This window comes from Lampris incognitus, chromosome 16 (genome assembly GCF_029633865.1).
Source record: "Lampris incognitus isolate fLamInc1 chromosome 16, fLamInc1.hap2, whole genome shotgun sequence".
NCBI classification, from domain to species: domain Eukaryota; kingdom Metazoa; phylum Chordata; class Actinopteri; order Lampriformes; family Lampridae; genus Lampris; species Lampris incognitus.
Window position 1 is genome coordinate 5,444,815 of NC_079226.1, and position 24,218 is coordinate 5,469,032.

A 24,218-nucleotide genomic window follows, 5' to 3' on the forward strand; every position below is an offset into this window, starting at 1 on the left:
GTGTATCAGTCAAAGTACTGACCTGACGGACAGTCTGTGTGCAGGGTTGAAGTCGGTCCTCCTCACCAAGGCCAGGCCAGCAGTGAGAGCCTGGTCTCCATTCACCTCAACAAGGCTGGAGTGGGCCGGGGGCTGGAGGAGGACAGGGGAGACCTGGGCCCGTGATTCGACGGGAGAAGTCTGGGTTTCAGCATCCAGAATAGGAGAAGCCTGGAGGTTATGCTGCGGCTGGGGGGAGGCCTTAGGGGAGGCCTGACAGGAGGTCTGGGTGAGGGGGGAGATCAGCTGGACAGTCAAGGCCTGGAGAAGCTCCTCTGGTGATCCGTTAGATAATAATGGTCCTGGTGATCCATTAGATAATAATGGTCTGACAGAGAGAGAGAGAGAGAGAGAGAGAGAGAGACAGACAGACAGACAGACAGAGAAGCAAAGGAGGAGATCACCAGCCATCATATTAAGTTGATTTGCTGTCATAAGCAGGAGTGATATGTGAGCAGAGGGAGAGTGTGTGTGTGACGTGTGTGTGTGTGTGTGTGTGTGTGTGTGTGTGTGTGTACCTTTTAAAGGTGATGGGGGAGTGGACGGATGAGCGACGGTGTTTAGACAGGAGGCTCTTTCTTTGTCCTCCAACCTGAGGAGACTCCCCTCTGGGCATCAGGGAGGCTACAAGGAGAAACACACATCTTCATCAGTACCATTGTCATCACTGTCATCGGCAGTTAGTAGTCCTGAATTGAATTCTCTCTCATAAACAGCTGCACCAAAATCAGACCACAGTTTAAAAAAGCGACACTTAGGGAAAACCACTGCCAGACCTAAGAACTAAAAATAATGACAGTCCTTTTCAAGATGTAGCACGGAGGTAAAGAATAGCTCTTCTTTAGGCAATGATGAAGAATTTTGGTGCAGAGTCCTTTAACTCAACTAATTTCTTTTTAAAGATGTACATTCCTTTTTATATTCTCTATCATCCATGAAAATCCAAATTATGAAGACTTTCAGAGTTGTGTATCTTCATGGTTACAGTCTGGTACGACTTTCCCAGGACACAAACAGCGACCTAAATGACTGTAGCTTCACCAAGATGTGTGGATCAGTGAGACTCACCGGTCCCGTCCACAGCCTGGGTGCACGCCAGACAGGCCCAGTTCGTGGTGTGCAACCTGAGCTCTGAACACTTCCTGTGGGTCCCCCTGGAGCCACAGAGCCTGCAGCGCAGAATCTCAAACCATCTGGAACACATGCGGTAGGTACCATTACAACAGCCGCAGGCTAGCTAGCAGGAGATGGACCCAAGGCACATTTCTTTGTATATGGTTGAATATTGTGATCGGATTAAAGTTATTATTTCACTGGGAGTGGTGAAGAAGGACAGGATTAGGAACGAGGGACAGCTCAGGTTGGACGGTTTGGAGACAAAGCAAGAGAGACAAGATTGAGATGGCTTGGACGTGTGGAGGAGAGATGCTGGGTATACTGGGAGAAGGATGCTGAATATGGAGCTGCCAGGGAAGAGGAGAAGAGGAAGGCCAAAGAGGAGGTTTATGGATGTGGTGAGGGAGGACATGCAGGTGACTGGTGTGGCAGAGGAAGATGCAGAGGACAGGAAGAGATGGACACGGATGATCTGCTGTGCCCCCCCCGCTAATGGGAGCAGCTCAAAGTAGTAGTAGCAGATTGTGATCAGATTAGCTTTTATTTACTGAGAGAAAATAAAAAAAGTAAGCTAATGCCCAACATCATACATGTACCGCTGACACATTTACACCTGTTGTCCAGAGCCAGATGAGGACACGTTATAGACTATTTCCTGTTAGATCCATGTTTCAGTGTGGACAACTAAATAAGCCAAATATAAACAACAACAGTCACATACCCAGTCTTAGCAGAGTGCTTGCGTCCAATGCTGCAGACGCAGATGGGGGCATCACAGTGCTGATAAACCTCCAGCAGCTCCTCATATGCGTTGGCCTCCAACTCCCATGATGCATCTCTGCAGGATGTGGAGACAAAGCAAACTGTGAATGAACCTACAGTCATTTTGGCTGTACAGAGCCACACAGCCGCCTGTCGATGTGTTCAACCAGTCAGTGAGCCCGGCTGTGTTTCTGCCTGGTGAAGTCAAGTGTCATCCAACGTTGACAACAGCATCAGGATGTTGTCTGGTTGAAGTGGACATAGGGACATTACAAGATACTGTGTGGGTTTACAGACGTACTATTAACAGACTATGTTCATCATTATTACACTTTTAACTAATTGCAATTATTATGTAGTGTTCGTAATGACTGAGTAACGGACAATAAGCGGTACTGAGACATGTCCATCCATCCATTATCCAAACTGCTTATCCTGCTCTCAGGGTCACGGGGATGCTGGAGCCTATCCAAGAAGTCACTGGGCGGTAGGCGGGGAGACACCCTGGACAGGCTGCCAGGCCATCACACAGGGCCCAAACACACACACACACACACACACACACACACACACACACACACACACACACACACACACACACACCTAGGGACAATTCAGTATGGCCGATGTCTTTGGACTGTGGGAGGAAACAGGAGCACCCAGAGGAAACCCACACAGACACGGGCAGAACATGCAAACTCCACACAGAGGACGACCCGGAACGACCCCCAAGGTTGGACTACCCCGGGCTCGAACCCAGGACCTTCTTGCAGTGAGGCAACCGCGCTAACCACTGCGCCACCGTGCCACCCCTGAGACGTTTCATATTCTTAAAAATGTCTTCATGTTTACAAACAGCAAATGGTGTCAACATAAGACACCAGGAGGGCAGCAGACTCAAGTTGTTCCTCTGGGGTTGTATTACAGAGACTTCCTAACTTGCAGATCCTACCTTAACTGTATGGTAACCACGGTAATTAGGGTTAGGACCTGATTTAGGAAAAAAGCCATTACAGATGAACAGCTCCTAAGTCAATGTTCTTTTTTCTTCCTTAAATTTATTTCAGATTTTTCTCTTTTTCTCCTAATTTAGTGGCCAATCGATCCCTATTTTAGATCAAACACCCACCCTTGTACTGCAAGTGTTCGCCAACTGCATCTCTCCGGCCGGCAGTCCCGAAGGAGACGCCTCCCCATTTTCGAGGCCGAACCACTGCTTTTTCCGACACACACAGAGACGCATTCATGTGATGAACACAAGCCGACTCCGTCCTCCTCCCGAAGACAGCGCTGCCAATTACTGCTGCTTCATGGAGTCCGGCCATAGTCGGATCTGACGAGACCGAGGCGCGAACCCCGGTCCCCAGTGGGCAACTGCATCGACACAAAGCCGATGCTTAGACCACTACACCGCCGCGGACTCACACATCTATTTGACCGATAAGCAAACTGTAGAGGATCAAGGTTGGCAAACCCAGTTACTGAGGACGCACAAGCCAGTGCATTCTTAGAGCCGGTCCCAAACCCCGATAAATGGGGAGGGTTGCATCACGAAGGGCATCCGGCGTAAAACCTTTGCCAAGTCAAATATGCTGACAATACATGTGTGTGAACGAGAGGGAGGACAGCGGAATGGTGAGGATGCAAGGAGTAGAGGTGACGAAGCTGGATGAGTTTAAATACTTGGGGTCAACTGTTCAAAGTAACGGGGCAATGTTCTTAACTTAAGTCAAGGTTCTTAACTTCAGATAGGAAAAGTGGGGCGTCCGGGCGGCGTAGCGGTCTATTCTGTTGCATACCAACACGGGGATCGCCAGTTCGAATCCCCGTGTTACGTCCAGCTTGGTCGGGCGTCCCTACAGACACAATTGGCCGTGCCTGCGGGGTGGGAAGCCGGATGTGGGTATGTGTCCTGGTTGCTGCACTAGCGGCGCCTCTGGTTGGTCGGGGCGCCTGTTCAGGGAGGAGGGGGGACTGGGGGAATAGCATGATCCTCCCATGTGCTACATCCCCCTGGTGAAACTCCCCACTGTCAGGTGAAAGGAAGCGGCTGGTGACTCCACATGTATCGGGGGAGACGTGGTAGTCTGCAGCCCTCCCCGGGTCAGCAGAGGGGGTGGAGCAGTGACCGGGACAGCTCGGAGAGCGGATTGATTGGCCAGGTACAATTGGGGAGAAAAAAAAAAATCAGCTCGCTACATCAGCAACACCTCTAACTCATCTGTCTTGAAGTAAAGTACCCATCGTTGTTTTTGTTCTATTTTTGTATGTCTCAGTGTGTGTCTCAGTGTGTGTCTCAGCATGTGTCTCACTGTGTGTCTCAGCATGTGTCTCACTGTGTTTCTCAGTGTATGTCTCAGTGTATGTTCAGTGTGTGTCTCAGTGTGTGTCTCAGTGTGTGTCTCAGTGTATGTTCAGTGTATGTCTCAGTGTATGTCTCAGTGTATGTCTGTATGTCTCAGTGTGTGTCTCAGTGTGTCTGTATGTCTCAGTGTGTGTCTCAGTGTGTGTCTCAGTATGTTTCAATGAGAAAAACTACATTTACAAAGTTGTGTAGCTCGGCGAGATGAGAAAAGCAGTGTCGGTTGCTAGGTAACAGACATAAAAGTTGATAAGCGATGTTGGATTGAGCATTTAGGACTTCCTAACCTGAGGTAAGACAGGATGAAGTAAGATAAGATGGGAATCCTAAAGTCAGGTAGGATTTGCTTCTGTAATGTCACACTGGGGAAAATCCCATCTTAGACTCTTCCCATCTTAAGGATAGGCAGTTTCTGTAATATGGCCCTGAAAAAAAAATCTCTTTCTTGCACTTTTACTTTAGCACTGGTTTTGCTCTTAGATGCTTGTTTAGATGCACTTATGACCTCTGATGACTAGTAGTTCTCCTGATTTCCTAAGCTAAATGATGCACGTATTGTAAGTCGCTTTGGATAAAAGCGTCGGCTAAATGACTGTAATGTAATGTAATGTAATGAGCCTTGGTTACAGATCCAAACATGACTTATATTTTCTTTGGACAAACTCTCTTCTACGCTGCTGGTTTGATCCCAAATAGCGCCGGCCAGGAGATAACTGACACAACTTCAGTGTCCATTGCGTCAGCATCATACCCAGAACCCAAGCAGAAAGGAAATGACACTGATATGATATGGATGTCCAGTTCATATGCTGATTTTTTTTCATGTAATAATTTATGAATCTACATGTTTTTTATTTAGTAATGTGTTTTATGCAGTAATGTATTACTATCTCATAGGGGTGTACGAAAATATCGATATACTGGAGTATCACGATATTATCTTTTGTGATACCGTATCGATTCTCAAACCCACTATATGGATTTTTAATTGTTTACATGTAAAGGTTCATGACAAACATGTTGTGTTGTGTGTAACCCCACAACTGCTAGATAACAGTGTTGTAATCTACCTTCATCCATTTGACTCTTCCACTCCAACACAACAACGTAAACTGAGACAGGAAGTAGCATAAGCACAAAGAACACAGGCCTATGAAATCACAATATATCACCTTTCTTACAGTATCACATTATCGCAATGTATTGAATCATAATCCCTGAATCGTGATATACTGAATGGTAACCCCTGAATCGTGATATATTGAATGGTAACCCCTGTATCGTGATATACTGAATGGTAACCCCTGTATCGTGATATACTGAATGGTAACCCCTGTATCGTGATATATTGAATGGTAACCCCTGTATCGTGATATATTGCATGGTAACCCCTGTATCGTCATATACTGAATGGTAACCCCTGTATCGTGATATACTGAATGGTAACCCCTTTATCGTGATATACTGAATGGTAACCCCTGTATCGTCATATACTGAATGGTAACCCATGTATCATGATATACTGAATGATAACCCCTGTATCGTGATATACTGAATGGTAACCCCTGTATCGTGATATACTGAATGGTAACCCCTGTATCGTGATATACTGAATGGTAACCCATGTATCGTGATATACTGAATGGTAACCCCTGTATCGTGATATACTGAATGGTAACCCCTGAATCGTGATATACTGAATGATAACCCCTGTATCGTGATACACTGAATGGTAGCCCCTGTATCGTGATATACTGAATGGTAACCCATGTATCGTGATATACTGAATGATAACCCCTGTATCGTGATATACTGAATGGTAACCCCTGTATCGTGATATACTGAATGGTAACCCCTGTATTGTGATATACTGAATGGTAACCCCTGTATCGTGATATACTGAATGGTAACCCCTGTATCGTGATATACTGAATGGTAACCCCTGTATCGTGATATATTGAATGGTAACCCCTGTATCATGATATACTGAATGGTAACCCCTGTATCGTGATATACTGAATGATAACCCCTGTATCGTGATATACTGAATGGTAACCCCTGTATCGTGATATATTGAATGGTAACCCCTGTATCATGATATACTGAATGGTAACCCATGTATCGTGATATACTGAATGGTAACCCATGTATCGTGATATACTGAATGATAACCCCTGTATCGTGATATACTGAATGGTAACCCCTGTATCGTGATATATTGAATGGTAACCCCTGTATCGTGATATATTGAATGGTAACCCATGTATCATGATACATATGGTATCGCCAGATCCTCGCCAATACACAGCCCTACTATCTTAGTAATATCTGTCTCACCTCTGTGGAATATGAATCCCCATTCGAAGCATCTCCTCCTGGAAGCTGTCCTTGTTGTTACACAGAGTACACCTGAAGAAGAACAGTCCAGCACTGTGGGCCTGATGCTGGCAGACGGACAGACAGATACACAGACAGACAGGCAAACAGACAGTCTGATGAGGTTTTGCTTTAAAATACTAAGCAGTGTAACATATTCAAGCACATGTATGTCACACACACCACTGAAAATCCACTGCATATTTTTAACACGAGAACGACCGGGATTTCACTCCTACCTAAAACCACCATGGGTGGTCAAAATGACGGCTTTTTAAACTCTATATTCTGTCAAGATAAATACCCAGTTGAGATATTAATGCATTGCATATGTTGGTATGTCTGTTATGAAACTAACTGACACCGAAATTAACATTTTAACAACTTTGATACTATTTTTCAAACAATTTAAAATGGCCGCTGTCCAACGCCTGTAAATACTGCAACGCCTCAGGGGTAGTCATGATGCGTCTGTAATGGTATCTGTAACCAGACATGTTGGACACAATCAAACATCAAGTTTAGACTATTTCTCTGCACTGGAGGACGCTAGTGTGTTTCTAGGACAGAGCAGTGAACTTCACCAAGGAAATGATGCCACCAACACGCGTCATAAATACTGACATGATGCACACCATCACGCGCAAATTACAAGCGGACATTTTGACCGCTCATGGTCGTTTAATACAGAGCAGTATGAAGCAGTATGGAGCCGGAGTAGTATGGAGCTTTTAGGTGGATCTTATCATAACTTTTTTTTTGTGCGCAATTGATCTAAAACTCAATTTACATTTAAATTCAAAGTGGGGTTTTTTTAAAATATTTTTACGTTGTCCTGAGACTGTGTGGAAAAGGGATTGGTTTGTTTGTTTGTGGATGAAAGTTTATATGTAAAGAAGGAGAATAAACTACAGAAATACCACCCTTTGTGTCGAGGAATTGTATCAAATAGTTACTTGTGCTAAGGAAGGCATCAGGTAGGTGCCAGAGAGCTGGTAAAGTCATTAGGAGTAGTAGCGACACAGGCCAGAAATCTGAGGAGCACTCAGAGCAGTGTGCATGTGGAGTGAATGTGCTAGCAACTGTATGAATGGAAAGTGAGTCTTATGTGTTGAACCAGCTGACTACTTGGACATTTGAGACTCTAAATTGGGACGGGAAAAAGTGTCAGCCTTTGTTTGGAGTCATAATGCTAAAATAGTAGTCCATAAGAGGGAAGATTTCGAGCTAGGGGTTACTTCGGTTGGATTTAGACTAATTTGGGAAGCAATAGCGAAAAAAAATCACGAAGAAGAAGAAAATATAGACAGAAAAGGGGCATAGTTGGAGAGGTAGTAAACACTGTAAGGATTAGTGTGGGACATTTTACAATCTAGAAAACTCACGGCGAGGAAGCGGAAAATAAGCAGACTTTATTTAAAGAAGGATACCCCAATAATAATAATACCTCAAGCTAATCCCCAAAATTAGGTCATTTTTATCAATTACTGATCTGCAAAAAGTTGTACATGTTCTAACTAGTCTCATCTTGACTATTGTGATGCACTTTATTCTGGTATCAGCAAGGGCGCCCTCCACCATCTGCAGTACGTTTCTTTTTATGAAGGCTTTTACAAATGTTTGATATTTGTTTTCATTTATGCTGTTTTTGCCTTGTCTGGTTTTATTTTTTGTGAAGCACTTTGTGGCATTGTTTTAGAAAAGTGCTATATCATTATTATTATTATTATTATGTTACATAATCTAACCAATCAGAGGGTGGGAAACACGTGATCATGTGGGGTTCATGTACATACCCGCTGCCCTACACCCCCCTGACATGCGAGTGAGAGCAGTAAATGAAGAAAACAACTCGCCAGGCCAGGATGTGAGTCTAGCAGTACCGTTACCTGGACACAGTCCCGGTGGAACCAGCTGGCGTGGCAGGCAGGACATTTGAGGATGGAGTAGGACAGAATCGGTTCTATGGAGTCCAGACACACAGAACAGGACTGAGGCAAACTCAGGTCAGAACACGCTGATACAGACTGGGTCGGACTGTGTTCCTTACAGTAAGACCTAACACAGGGGGAGACAGACAAGTAGATACAGGATGGTAAGGACATGTGAGAGAGACAGGTGGATTGATACAGCACAGTGCGGGTTCAAATGTTGTGTGGTTTTGTGTGTGTGTGTGTGTGTGTGCGTGCGTGTGCGCGCTGTATAAAACGTGTCTTGTGGGGCGTCTGGGTAGTAGTCTGGTCGGGCGTCCCTACAGACACAATTGGTCGTGTCTGCAGATGGGAAGCCGGATGTGGGTGTGTCCTGGTCGCTGCACTAGCTCCTCCTCTGGTCTGTCGGGGCGCCTGTTTGGGGGGGGAGGGGGAACTGGGGGGAATAGGGTGATCCTCCTACGTGCTACGTCCCCCTGGTGAAACTCCTCACTGTCAGGTGAAAAGAAGCGGCTGGTGATGCCACATGTATGGGAGGAGGCATGTGGAGTCACCAGCCCTCCCCGGATCGGCAGAGGCGGTGGAGCAGCGACCGGGACGGCTCGCAAGAGTGGGGTAATTGGCTGGATACAATTTGGGAGAAAAAGGGGAAAAATACTAAAAAAAAAAATTTGTCTCGTGTCGGTGTGTGTGGTGCCAGCGCTGGCGATGGGAACTTACTGAAAGAGGTCAGTGAACTGGAAGATGAACTGCTGATTCTTCCCACAGGGAAAATGAACCTTCTTCTTGCAGCTTCTGATGAAACAGCCCACAGATGCACCCTTCTGTTTACAATCCACACAGGTCTGTAACATACGCACACAGCTGTAACTACACCACACACAATTAAGACGGGTCTACAACACACACAATGCACTCACACAGGTCTACAACACACACACACACATGCACCAAATCACCACCTAATGAAGAACACCTACCTGATGGCCTTTTCTATGTAATTATTATTTGTTATCAGCCTAAAGAAACGGTAAAATTATACCTGCACTGCCAAAAAGGATCTTATTTCAATAATACTTGACAGTGTAATTTGTGCAGAAAGTGGAGGAGTTCAGGTCTTTGGAACCACAGCTCCCAGTGGCCTGACAATCCCATAATCCACCAGCACACTAACAGTGAACCAGTAGCCTCAGATTTTAGAGGAACATCAGAGCTGTAGATAACTGATCCAGCATGGAGGTAAGCGCTGTGCTGGAGAGTCAAAGTGAGGACACTCACCAGACGAGAAGAGCGACGGATCTCCTTTTTAATGTCCTCCACCAGGAAGCCAAAGATTCCCTCATGCTCCTCTCCTTTCTGGTACACTCCACAGGATGTCAACTAAAAAAAAACAGAACATGAGGAAGAATGAAAAGACTTCATATGCATGTTGAAACGGCATTAAACCTCGGGTCTTTCAGGAATCAGGAACATTTATTTGTTGTTTCATTTCATGCACAGAAACATCGTTTCCCCCAGCCCACAGCAGTGCAACACAAAGACAAAAACACATACCCAAACTACAAAAAACTACAAAAACACATATATCCAAAAAAAAAAAAAATTAAACTGTTCAAGACAGCGAATGCCAGGATGACTGTCGGAACTGCCGGTCTGCATGGGCTAGCAATTAGCTTTGCCTGCCCCGCTTCCACGTCCTATCAGACCGCCCTCAGTGTTTCCTCTTCGGGCGCAGCTTCAAGAAGGCCCGTGGTCCCTGGGCCCACTGGACGCTGCTGACCAGGCTACCCCGGCCGATCCAGCGCCAGCTCTCCCAGCCAGACACAGCCCGTCTACCTGTGCGTCTAGGAGCACGGGTGGTGTCACTGAGCCATGGCTCTGCCACTGGTTTAGGGCGTTTGGTTCTAACAGGAGCAACCAAGTCCAGTATGTCAGTGCAGGTAGAGTTAAAAAGAATGGTAATGTCATCAGCACTGAGATTACAAGAGTCATCCAGGGTGTGAAGCATAGAGTCTTTAAAAGCAACAGAAAACTGGGACGCCGTCAAAGGGTTAATTGTGCGCAGGGAGCGTGCAGGGAGCGTGCCGGGGCGTGCCATGTAACCTGAGAACAAGGCAGCGTCACAGTAAACAACACAGGCAAATGGTCCGATACACATATTTCAGTGATGCATACACTTAAACCCAAGGCCAACACAAGGTCCAGTGTGTGACCCTTCTCATGCGTCGGACCAGTCACCAATTGAGGGAGATTAAAAGAGTCGATAAGATTCAAAAAGTCTTTGACCAGAGGTCTGGATTCACAACAGACATGGATATTAAAATCACCGCCAATTAAGAAACTGTCGTCGTTCACTATAGTCCCCGCCACAAAGTCTGCGAAGTCCTGAATGAAGACCTTATTTGACGTTGGTGGACGGTAGACCACTGCGCACAGCACGGGACAATTACACTTTTATTTCCAAAAGCTGCAGCTCGAAGCTGGAGAAGCTGTCAGACGGAGCCTGTCGGCAGTGGAAGCTGGATCTAAATACAGAAGCTAGACCTCCACCTTTGCCAGTGGTCCGAGGCGAGCTGATGAATAAACAGTCAGGGGGAAGAAGTTCAGAAAATGGGGTGAACCCACCGGCGTGAAGCCGGGTCTCCATCAGAAACATAAAATCCAGTTCCCGAGAGGTCAAGAAGTCATTCAGCAGGAATGTCTTATTGGCTAGCGACCTGGCATTAACGAGAGCCAGACGGACAGTAAGCTCCTCTTTGTCCGGCGCTGAAGCACGATCCAGCGGGCGAAGGTTCCTGTTATCCACGCCGCCTCTGCTGCTTGCGTCCGTCTGGGAAGAGGAGCCTCCACCAGCAGGTAAAGATGGCCCACAGCAACGCCAGGAACAACAGGCAGGAGCCATCGAACCGGAAAAAGGTGATAACCACTGCGAAGGAGGCGAGGATCATTTCCATGGGAGGATGTTAGGTAAGGCTTGATTCTCACCCGAACACCACCCCGCTTTCCCCGTCTTCTAGGGCGCTTCCTACGGGGAATGGCACAAGGTAGGTGGCGCAGGTATGCCGGTATAGCCGAGAGCAGTGGAGGAAGGTTTGGAAACGGATCTCCCAAACTGTGCTTTAACAGCAACTCGTGGGACGCTCGGATATTGAGAAGCGCTTGGTGATCCTATACGAGTAGAGCAATGACATCATGACAGCATATGCGGCAGAACAGAACCATAGCAAACAATACGCCAAACACACCCGACAGACGGCTCGCCGCACACTCTAGCGCCATCTTGCCGGAAGTCTAAGGTTTCATACTGTTCCACAGTGAAAGAAAGATAGTAGTAGAATTTATGGTAACACTTTAGTATGGGGAACATATACACCATTAATTAGGTGCGTATTAGCATGCAAATTAGCAACATATTGGCTCTTCATTGGTCTTTATTAAGCACTCATTAATGCTGCATTCTGCATGGCCTTATTATACAACCAGTAAGCCATTAACTATGAGTTTTCCCTCTATAACCTCAGAAGTATTGCTTATTAGTAGTACCATCTCAATATGCTTTGCTTAGTATGGCCTTTATAAGGTGGTAGTACCACAAGAAGAGTTATTCTCCCTTACTAACACTTAATGAATATGGTCTGTTCTTACATAACAACACACAAAACTACAAGTGTTGATAGTGTTAAATTACTCTAAATTAAGTTTTTGTTACTTAGCATATGTTCCCCATACTAAAGTGACATCTCGATCATTACTAATTCACTAGTAATTAAGTTTTTTTACTTAGAATATGTTCCCCATACTAAAGTGTTACCGAATTTATATATTTTCAGAAAATCGGACAGCTCTCATCCATCCCCTCTCCATATGACCATGATATCAATACATCTTCTCCACAATGCAAGCTTTCTGAGATTTCCTTTCCTGCATTATTCAGCATGTATCAAGACATTTTGACTCATTTCGGTCAGGATTGCCTTAAACTTGTACATGTGCACGGGCGAACAGTGCGTAAAATGGCAGACTACAGCAAACACCTGAGATTCAGTCTCGGGTTTCAGACAGAGCGGGGTTATGCCTAAGAACCTGCAAATGACATCTTCTCTCAAGGGCCACCAAGCTAACCAGATCCTCCAGAAGGCACAGAGCCAGCTGTCAAACTAACGGGTGAGACAAAACCAATTTTACAATCGACGCTTTGAAAGCCAAAGAGGAGCGGATCCAACAGAGACTCACCTCACATCTAGATCAGGAATCAGGAACTCTTTATTTGTCATTTCACCTCATGCACTTGCACACATGAAGTGAAACGAAATGCTGTTTCCCCCAACCAACAGCAGTGTAACATACAGACAAAAACACACTGAAGAACTACAAGAACACACATATTCAAACTAACACATAATAAAACATTCATTTTTTTTAAATCATTGTCCAAGGGAACAAAGCCAAGATGACTGTTGGAACTGCCGGTCTGCATGGGCTAGCAGTTAGCCTAGCCTAACCCGATTACGCGTCGTGTCAGACCACCCTCCATGTTTCCTCCTCGGGTGCAGCTCCAGGCAGGGGCCGTGGTCCCTGTGGCAACCGGACGAAGCAGACCAAGCCCTCCCAGCCAGACACCGTCGACACACCTCCCCGCACCCCACACGACGACATCAAAAACACCGAACACCAGGTGAGGCCGCCGCCAGACCACGCTTGCTGTTATTGGAACTGCTGGTCTGCATGGGCAAGCAGTTAGCTTAGCCTGCTCCGCTTCCGCTTCCTGTCAGACTGCTCTCGGTGTTATCTCCTCGGGTGCAGCTTCGGGCAAGGCCGTGGTCCCCGGGCCCACAGTGCAGCAGACTAAGCGCTCCCGGCCAACAAACGAAGACAAAATTTTAGACGCAGACGTGGACAGAGACACTGCATTGATGGTACTGGGTGAGGCCGCTGCAAATGTGAATTCATGCCGCCATCTTCCCACACCGGTACTGAGGCCGCTGAGAACGTCAATTTGCACCGCCATCTTCCCACACCTGCCGAAGATGAGACCACTTTCCAACGTGTAATTGAGTTCACAGAAGAGGCTCGTCTAGCACGACATGGAAAGTTGTAAACCGTACTTGCCGTATGCCAGAGACATCTGCAGACAGACAGATACCAGACACACGCAGTCGATGTGGACAAGTGGGTGAAGAATCTGTCCGACGGACAACTCACCCAGGCGGAGAAAGACATCCTTACTAAGAGGCTGAATTTTGCTGTCACGCCGGCTAGTGGAACTGACCATAGCCACAGAATCAGCGATCCATAACAACAACCTCACAGACTTTCGTCCGCACGAAAGTTTCAGCCCACCTCAGCAATGCAAAGGCGCTGCCATCCAACACCAGCAGAGACGAGAGGAATGCACTCACGACTCTCATTAAGGACAATAACAGCATCATCCTGCCAGCGGACAAAGGCAGATGCACTGTTGTCTTAAACCAGACAGACTATCATGAGAACGTTGTGACGCCACTTAGTGACATAAATACTACTTATGAGCCCCTGAAACCAGATCCAGGCAGTGGTTACAAGAAAAGGTGAAAGACTGTGAAGCTGTTAGAACAGGACAATGCTACTGACAGAATTGTGTACCATAGATTATACCCAGGGGGAGCTACACCTAGTCTGTATGGTTTACCTAAAGGCCCAAACATACTCGGGCGGATCGAGGAACGTCCGCAGTCATTTGGCCTTCCGTAGTCGAAACACCACATTACCCACAATTCTTGCGCGTTGTTTACACTCTTCTGTCACGGCGTCCGACACTGACGACGAGGAATGCAGATCGGGGCCACATTTATTGGAGGTCGATGTGAAAAATACATGCCGAGCAGTCTTTTGTGTGACACTGGTGTGCGGTGCGGACTCATCACGGTCGAGTTTTGCACGCACAGGGCTTGCGGACGTCCGCTTTGAGTCCGGCGGAACACGTCCACCCGAGTATGTTTGGGCCTTTAGATACATAAACAGGATGTGCCATTACGGCCTGTTGTTAGCATGATTAACTCAGTGACCTGTAACATCTCTAAGTTTCTGGCATCTCTTCTTAACCCGTTGGTAGGTAGTAATGAACATCACATTCAGAACACTATGGATTTTGGGGGCAAGGTGAGGGACATCATTATGGAGGGGGACGAAACAATGGTCTCTTATGATGTTGCGTCCCTCTTCACACGCATTCCTGTTGATGAAGCAGTGGAGGTAGGCCACATGAAATTACAGGACGACCCCACCCTTAGCAATAGGACCACATACATCACATACAGGGGGCAGTACTCTAGGCAGAAACATGGGTGCGCTATGGGTTCCCCAGTTTCACCTGTAGTGGCCAACTTGCACATGGAGGACGTGGAAAAGAGGGTTCTGATGTCCTATCCAGGGCCACCACCTAGCCATTGGTTCAGATTTGTGGGCGACACTTGGGTTACAATTACATCTCAGGACATAGCACATTTCACCGACCACATTAACTCTGTGGACAACCACATCAAGTTCCCCAGGGAGGATGTGAAAAATTACAATTTAGCCTTCTTCGACGGTGAAATTTCAATTGGTGATGGGGCACGTTTGATTGTCCCCCCCCCCTTTTTCTCCCCAATCGTACATCGCCAACTACCCCACTCTTCCGAGCCATCCCAGTCGCTGCTCCACCCCCTCTGCCAAGCCAGGAAGGGCTGCAGACTACCCCATGCCCCCTCTGATACATGTGGAGTCGCCAGCCGCTCCTTTTCACATGACAGTGAAGAGTTTCGCCAGGGGGACACAGTGTGTGGGAGGATCACACTATTCCCCCCAGTTTCCCCTCCCCCTGAACAGGTGCCCATCGACCAGAGGAGGCGCTAGCGCAGCGACCAGGACACATACCCACATCTGGCTCCCCACCCGCAGACACGGCCAACTGTGTCTCTAGGAACGCCCGACCAAGCCAGAGGTAACACGGGGATTCGATCCAGCAATCCCTGTGTTGGTAAGCAACGGAGTAGACCGCCACGCCACCCGGATGCGGATATTTGATTGTGATGTTTACAGTAAACCAACACATACTGATCAGTACTTAGGGTTTGACTTTCATAATCCACTGGAGAACAAACTAGGAGTCATCAGGACGCTGTACCACCGAGCTGAAAACATCCCACCGACACAGCGGCTGGGGAAGGGGAGAAATCCCACATTAAACTGGCCCTGGTTAAGTGTGGGTATCCTAACTGGTCATTTACCAAAGCCAGGAAGACGCCAAAACAGTGCACCAGCTGATCGAAGACAGGAGAGGGACAACAGCTGTCTAAGTGTAAACCAGTGGTGATTCCATCTGTGGCGGGAGTGGCGGGACAGTTGAGACGTGTATTTTCCAAACACCACATCTCAGTTGCTTTCAAACCCCAATGCCAGAAGTTGGTCCACTCCAAGGATCGGGTCCTCCGGCACAAACAGAGCGATATAGTGCACGCTGTTAAGTGCCAGGAGAATTACCGTGACTTGTACATCAGGGAAACCAAACAGATGCTGGCAAAGAAGATGGCACAACTCAGGAGAGCTAACACGTCAGAACAGGACTCCACAGTCTACACCATCTACAGGCCAGGGGCCACTCTTCCAAGGATGAGGATGTGCACATCCTTGATAGGGAGGAATGCTGGTTTGAACGGGGAGTCAAAGAGGCCGTCTACAGTGCATCCGGAAAGTATTCACACCCCTTCACTTTCCCCACATTTTGTTTTGTTACAGCCTTATTCCAAAATGGATTAAATTCCTTTTTTTCTCATCAATCTACATACAATACCCCATAATGACAAAGTGAAAGAGGTTTTGTAGAAATGTTTGCAAATTTACTAAAAATAAAAAACTGAAATATTGCATGTACATAAGTATTCACACCCTTTGCTATGACACTCAAAATTGAGCTCAGGTTCATCCTGTTTCCACTGACCATCCTTGAGATGTTTCTACATCTTGATTGGAGTCCACCTGTAGTAAATTCAATTGATTGGACATGATTTGGAAAGGCACACACCTGTCTATATAAGGTCCCACTGTTGACAGTGCATGTCAGAGCAGAAACCAAGCCATGAAGTCAAAGGAATTGTCTGTGGACCTCCGAGACAGGATTGTATCGAGGCACAGATCTGGGGAAGGGTACAAAAAAATGTCTACAGCTTTGAAGGTCCGGAAGAACACAGTGGTCTCCATCAGTCGTAAATGGAAGAAGTTTGGATCCACCAGGACTCTTCCTAGAGCTGGCCACCCAGCCAAACTGAGCAATCAGGGGAGAAGGGCCTTGGTCAGGGAGGTGACCAAGAACCCGATGGTCACTCTGACAGAGCTCCAGCGTTCCTCTGTGGAGATGGGAGAACCTTCCAGAAGGACAACCATCTCTGCAGCACTCCACCAATCAGGCCTTTATGGTAGAGTGGCCAGACGGAAGCCTCTGCTCAGTAAAAGGCACATGACAGCCCGCTTGGAGTTTGCCAGAAAGCACCTAAAGGACTCTCAGACCATGAGAAACAAGATTCTCTGGTCTGATGAAACCAAGATTGAACTCTTTGGCCTGAATGCCAAACGTCACGTCTGGAGGAAACCAGGCACCTCCCATCACCTTGCTAATACCATCCCTACAGTGAAGCATGGTGGTGGCAGCATCATGCTGTGGGGATGTTCTTCAGCGGCAGGAACTGGGAGACTAGTCAGGATCGAGGGAAAGATGAATGGAGCAAAGTACAGAGAGATCCTTGATGAAAACCTGCTCCAGAGCGCTCAGGACCTCAGACTGGGGCGAAGGTTTACCTTTCAACACCACAACGACCCTAAGCACACAGCCAAGACAACGAAGGAGTGGCTTCGGGACAAGTCTGTGAATGTCCTTGAGTGGCCCAGCTGGAGCCCAGACTTGAACCCCATTGAACATCTCTGGAAAGACCTGAAAATAGCTGTGCAGTGACGCTCCCCATCTAACCTTACAGAGCTCGAGAGGATCTGCAGAGAAGAATGGGAGAAATACCCCAAATATAGGTGTGCCAAGCTTGTAGCTTCATACCCAAGAAGACTTGAGGCTGTAATCGCTGCTAAGGGTGCCTCAACCAAGTACTGAGTAAAGGATGTGAATACTTATGTACATGCAATATTTCAGTTTTTTAGTTTTTATAAATTTGCAAAAATTTCTACAAAACCTTTTTCGCTTTGTCATTATGGGGTATTGTGTGTAGATTGATGAGAAAAAAAAGGAATTTAATCCATTTTGGAATAAGGCTGTAACATAACAAAATGTGGGGAAAGTGAAGGGGTGTGAATACTTTCCGGATGCACTGTATGTGCAGAGGGAACGACAATCCCTTAACCGAAGGGGCTGGGGGCTAAGAATACATCTATCGCCAACTTATGCTGTGATTGCAACTATTCACCAGTCCTCTGTGAATAGTACACGTGACCATTGCAACTCTAATTAATGGTCACAACAATTTGCATATGAAACCAATCGCTGTATCAGTTGTGACGTAACTGTGCCGGCTTGGGTCGTTATGCAGCTGTGGTGTTTATAAGGGTGGGGATACCTGCAGTCAGCTGAGACTGATGAAGTCACTTAGATGAGTGATGAAACATTTCTCCCACTAAACGTTGTGGTCAGATGAACTGATTCAACTGTCTGGGATTTCCCTACCTGGATTATTGAGCAAGCATCAAGATGTAATGGGTGAGAGCAGAATCAGAAATCAGAAACACTTTATTTGTCGTTTCATTTCATGAGCACATGAAATGAAACGAAACTTAATTTCCCCCAGCCCAAAGCAGTGCAACACAAAGACAAAAACACCATGTCCAAAAACTACAAGAACACATATATCCAAACTAATACATACGTATATATCTAAACTAAAAAACAAAAAAAATCACTGTCCAGGAGAACGAACACCAGCCAAGATGACTGTCGAAACTGCCGGTCTGCATGGGCTAGCAGTTCTCTTAGCCTGATCCGCCTCCGCGTCCTTTCAGACCACCCTCGGTGTTTCTTCTTCGGGCGCAGCTCTGGTCAGGGCCATGGGCCCAAGGACCATGGCCCTGACCAGGACAGGACGCAGCAGATCAAGCTCCCTTAGCCGATTCAACGCCAGCTCTCCCAGCCAGACACCTTCGACACACCTCCCTGCACTCCACACGACGACACCAAAAACACACTCAAGGCTAGGTGAGGCCGCTGCCAGACCACCTTTCGGAACCACCGGTCTGTATGGGCTAGCAGTTAGCTTAGCCTGCCCCACTTCCATGTCCTGTCAGAACGTCCTCAGTGTTTCCTCTTCGGGCACAGCTCCAAGCAGGGCCGTGGTCCCTGGGCCCACAGGACACGGCAGACCAAGCTCTCCCAGCTGATCCAGCGCCAGCAGTCCCAGCCATCAAACGAAGACAAATTCAGATACAGACGTGGACAAAGACACTGCATGGACGCTAATGGGTGAGGCCGCTGCAAACATGAATTTGCGCCGCCATCTTCCCACACCGGAAGCAGAAGGGAGTAATGTTCGAAGGAAAAAAAAAGCATCAAGATCTTTTTCATGAGGTATGCATGTATACAGGATCTGCACATCAAACGTTACTAGGATATTAGCTTGTTCATATTTTAACTCTTTAATAGTATGTGGTATATGAACAGTGTCCCCAAGGAAGAAAGGGAGGCTTGAGACAAATTTCTTAGTGAAGAAGTCAACAAATTGTGACAGAGGCTCAGTAAGACTACCAATACTTGCTACAAGCAGGCAGAGAGGGGGATTGATAATAGATTTATGTACTTCGGGGAGGCCATAAAAGACAGGACATATAGGGCACTCAACAAGCAGGAAGCCTTTCTTTTTCCGCTATCCAACCCATTTTGAAAGCAGTCAATATATTCATACGAAGGATGATGTCTTTCTTGGATGCCAGATTGCTCATAGCTTTCAATTCAGATTCATTTAGACTTCCTTTAACAGCATGTGAAATCTGGTGTATTTCAGATCAATCTTGTCCACTACTTTGTGGAGATAAGTATAGTGGGGTTCAGCTGGATAAAGGCAAGAACATTTTTTCCAGAGGGTGCTAGCCTGTACCCTCAGAGCAGCATTACTTCCTCATCCTCTCACGTTGGACTGAGGGCAGACTGGATGCTACAGTGACTCACTATTGTTTCTTGAGGTACGAAGTGGTATTAGGGGATGAGATGGGCTGGGGCTAGCTGGTGAGCATGCTAACTTCGGTAGATATCTCTGCAGCACAATACATAGACGTCTTTGACATAACATCAAAACTGCTATTTCGGGGGCATCCGCATAGTGTAGCGGTCTATTCCATTTCCTACCAACACGGGACTTCCCGGTTCAAATCCCCATGTTGCCTCTAGCTTGGTCGGGCGTCCCTACAGACACAATTGGCCGTGTCTGTGGGTGGGAAGCCGGATGTGGGTATGTGTCCTGGTCGCTACACTAGCGCCTCCTCTGGTTGGTCGGGGAGCCTGTTCGGAGGGGAGGGGGAACTGGGGGGAATAGCGTGATCCTCCCACGCGCTACGTCCCCCTGGTGAAACTCCTCACTGTCAGGGGAAAAGAAGCGGCTGGTGACTCCACATGTATGGGAGGAGGCATGTGGTAGTCTGCAGCCCTCCCCGGATCGGCAGAGGGGGTGGAGCAGAAATCGGAACGGCTCGGAAGAGTGGGGTAATTGGCCGGGTACAATTGGGGGGAAAAGAAATAAGTTTTTTTGGGCCCCCCCCCCCAAAAAAACCCAAACTTATTTCTTCATTGTTTAGTTAATTTCTGATGTTTTAAACTAAAATTCTTACACATTGCCCCTTTAAAGGAAAAAGAAATCTAAATGAATCATGTCTTCGTCCATTTTGACACACAGTAGTGTCAAAACGTTAGTCTATTTGGACAATTAAAGCTGTGCTCCAGTCCCTTCTGTCCTCTGATAAAACCTGGGCTGTTTTAAGCACGACTGTAGTTTAAGGTTAACACACACAGCTTCAGACAAGGATATTGTAGCTAGAGCCTGAAAATAATGAGTGTCTCTCTGTCCACCTCTTTCTCTCTCTCTCTCTCTTCTCCCCCTGGCATGAGACCCCCTCCCCCCAAAAAATATTTCTCTTTCATGGACCCACACATTTACTACTTACCAAGCAGAAGTAGTGAACGGTAAGATTGTGTTGTTTGAGGGTGACCATTTCGCCAAACTGGTCTGGGTCATTTTCACTACGTCTGCATAGAGCACAGCCTGTAGATCACACACAAACACAAGCATACATGCACTCACACACAGCTTGCAGCATTAATGTTGAAATGCTATTACAGTATTTTACTTTGGACAATGGTGTATTAGTAGTATATTGTTCTAATGCATTATTAAATGGTTGCTTTCGAGGCATATCAGGTTTTTGCTGCATACTGTTACTGGAGTGAAACCCCTGAGACTGGGAGGACTCTGCAACCTGTGCCTATTGGTTAGTTACAACAGACAGACGTGCTGTTGGACCACTCACAGTTCTCTTCGGTGGTGGGCGTGGTCTGATGCACCCTTCTCTTTCTCTTCATTGTGGTCTCAGCCTCCCTATCGAGACAGATGAAGGCGGGGCTTAGTCAAAACTAGTTTAGAGCCGCTAACAGACAGTATCATCGTCACATGCTGTTGAGCTCAAAATATGTGGCAAATAAGCACAACACAAATGATCTCACTGCAAGAGAGGTATCACACATGGTAGGTCTGAGCATAATCCTGGTGACCTCCTGTAACGCACATTCAAGTCTGAACAGAACAACAGCTGTAACACAACATGAGTGGGTCGAATCGAGATGATGTAAAAACTGGTTGAGTGCAGTCAAGTGTGCAGTGCTGTCAGGATGTACCGATAAAACGCTGAAGACGCACCAGAGCTCTGCAGAAAATAACACAGTTCTGGCAGGTGTATGCTCAGGTGATTCTGGTTCACTCCCACGGTGAGAATGTGTCCTCTGTCAGGTGAAAACAGACTGCAGCCTGAATCTACACTCAAATCTGTTGAGCCAAGTCTCAAATAAAGCGGTCCAGAACCCGTGTGACGTAAGCACCGTAGACTGGGCACTCTTAAAGTTGGAATAAAATAACTTTATCTTCCCGAAGGGAACTTCAGATGTAGTAGCCAATTTGAAAGGTAAAGACAGGTGCTAATTGACTACACGAATGTATCATTTTACTGATTCATACTGGGTTACACTATTATGATTATGATTCAGACAATTACGTCATCAGCCTTTGAATCAACTTATACTGATACACTATACTAATGTAGTTTACTAATATTGGTATACTATACTATACTATGCTATGGTATGGTATACTATACTATACTACACTACTATGCTATACTATACTATGGTATACTATACTATTGTATACTATACTATAATATAATATGGTATACTATACTATGCTATGGTATACTATACTATGCTATACTATACTATGCTATACTATACTATTAAATTGCACTCATTTAGTAATGCTACAAAAGTAGATACATGCGACACATCTGGAGCTGGCTCACAGCACAATGTTGCAGCCGTCGAAGTAAACAATGGGTTATGAGCAAGATAAGGTAATAAGCCACCTGCTCGTGGAAGTTCTGGATTAAACGTGTCTATCTTCTACACAACCGCCGCGTTTGGGGGGGGAAAAGAGGGTTTTACCGAAACCTCCCGGCAGGACAATGTAAAAGGAAAACCATCTTTTCACCGTGTAACCGACACTTTTTAAAAGCTAGCCAGCGAGCTAACACATTCGCCCTCTCGAGCTAACCTAATTACGCTCCAGCGGTGACAGATGTGCCGAAACATACTGCGGACGTACCTTCAGATAACGTTCATTTGCGGGAAATCCAGAAGTTCGCTGAAGTTTGGTTACAAATCCAATTGTTCCCGACGCCTCTATTTACTGTTGTTAAAATTTCCCTCTTTTCAAAAATAGACCCATCCCACTTCCGGTGGAAGGGGGCCTTTCAAAATAAAAGCGCCCAACTCGGCGACCAAAACCTTCGGTCAGAAACCAAACCTGGTATGGGGCGTTCTTTGCGCATGCTCAGCAACCCGGTCGAAGAAATCGCAGAAAGCCGAATAAATCCATCTGGACACAACGGTCGTTGAGGGAAACGGTCCCCAGTATACAATTCAAAATCCAACACGCTAATTCCGACGAGTTGTGACTCCACTATCTGAAGATTTTCTCTTGTTTATGTCTCTATCTATCTATCTATCTATCTATCTATCTATCTATCTATCTATCTATCTATCTATCTATCTATCTATCTATCTATCTATCTATCTATCTATCTATCTATCTATCTATCTATCTATCTATCGATCGATCTATCGATCTATCTATCTATACATATCTACCTATCTATCTATCTATCTATCTATCTATCTATCTATCTATCTATCTATCTATCTATCTATCTATCTATCTATCTATCTATCTATCTATCTATCTATCTATCTATCTATCTATCTATCTATCTATCTATCTATCTATCTATCTATCTATACATATCTACATCTATATCTATCTATACATATCTACATCTATCTATCTATCTATCTATCTATCTATCTATCTATCTATCTATCTATCTATCTATCTATCTATATAAGGTGTTGATAAAAGTGCTCAAGTAATGAGGAGCGGAATATATATATATATATATATACACACACACACACACACACACATACACACACTCACACACACACACACACACACACACATGTATATATATATGTATATATATATATATATATATATATATATATTATAGGGGAAAAAACGTAAAAAAAACTAAAAAAGCATTAGCAGCTGATGAGTGCGTGACGCACGAAGCAAGCTTGTACTGCTATGTATTAAAAGTTTATATATACACATATATATACACATATATATATATATATATATATATATACACACACACACACATATATATTTATATATATATATATATACTAGAAGAACCCCGCTACAATGTAGCGATTCGGTTATCCACCCGTCTAAATCTCCCCCCTCTTCATCCTGAACCCCCCCCACTCCAACTCCCTCCCCCCAAATGCTCAGAATCATCTGAAATACCGAGAAAAGTGGTTTTTAGCCATTTTTAGAAAAATGCATATTTTGCATAATTATGCATAATTATTATAATTATTTTAATTTTCTGCTATTTTTCTGGTCCTCTCTGGAACAATACCTACCACCTTCAAAAAAATGAGGCTCATAAGTGCATTTTTGCAAAAATGCATATTTTGCATAATGCCAAAACATTTCTAAGTCCCAGAAAAAAAAATTTACAGGTGAAAAAAATCAAAGATGCTCAGAATCAAATGAAATGCCGAGAAAAGTGGTTTTTAGCCATTTTTTAGAAAAATGCATATTTTGCATATTTATGCATAATTAATTATGCATAATTTTAATTTTCTGCTATTTTTTTATAGGTGCCCCTGATCATCCCCAATAACCTCCAAAAAGAATCAAGGCCCCAAGTGCTTTAGTTTGGCCGTTTATAGACTCTCCCACAGACACACACCACACACCGCACACACACTGTGACAATACAGGAGTAGATATAAA

The 24,218-nt window shown here is 45.6% G+C and overlaps 1 protein-coding gene across 1 annotated transcript in view; it reads right to left on the reverse strand.

The window, feature by feature from the left end:
• g2e3 (G2/M-phase specific E3 ubiquitin protein ligase) overlaps nt 1-22,522 on the reverse strand; it is a 30,273-nt gene extending 7,751 nt beyond the window's left edge. Inside the window, exons 1-11 of the mRNA XM_056296301.1 lie at nt 22,455-22,522; nt 21,112-21,179; nt 20,749-20,846; nt 9,865-9,966; nt 9,307-9,431; nt 8,545-8,713; nt 6,617-6,723; nt 1,877-1,993; nt 1,108-1,232; nt 584-663; nt 23-264 (exon numbers count right to left, since the gene is read on the reverse strand). Of these exons, the coding sequence (XP_056152276.1) occupies nt 23-264; nt 584-663; nt 1,108-1,232; nt 1,877-1,993; nt 6,617-6,723; nt 8,545-8,713; nt 9,307-9,431; nt 9,865-9,966; nt 20,749-20,846; nt 21,112-21,163 (1,217 nt within the window). The 5' untranslated portion in view covers nt 21,164-21,179; nt 22,455-22,522. The remainder of the gene's footprint in view (nt 1-22; nt 265-583; nt 664-1,107; nt 1,233-1,876; nt 1,994-6,616; nt 6,724-8,544; nt 8,714-9,306; nt 9,432-9,864; nt 9,967-20,748; nt 20,847-21,111; nt 21,180-22,454) is intronic.
• Between the last annotated feature and the right edge of the window lie 1,696 nt (nt 22,523-24,218).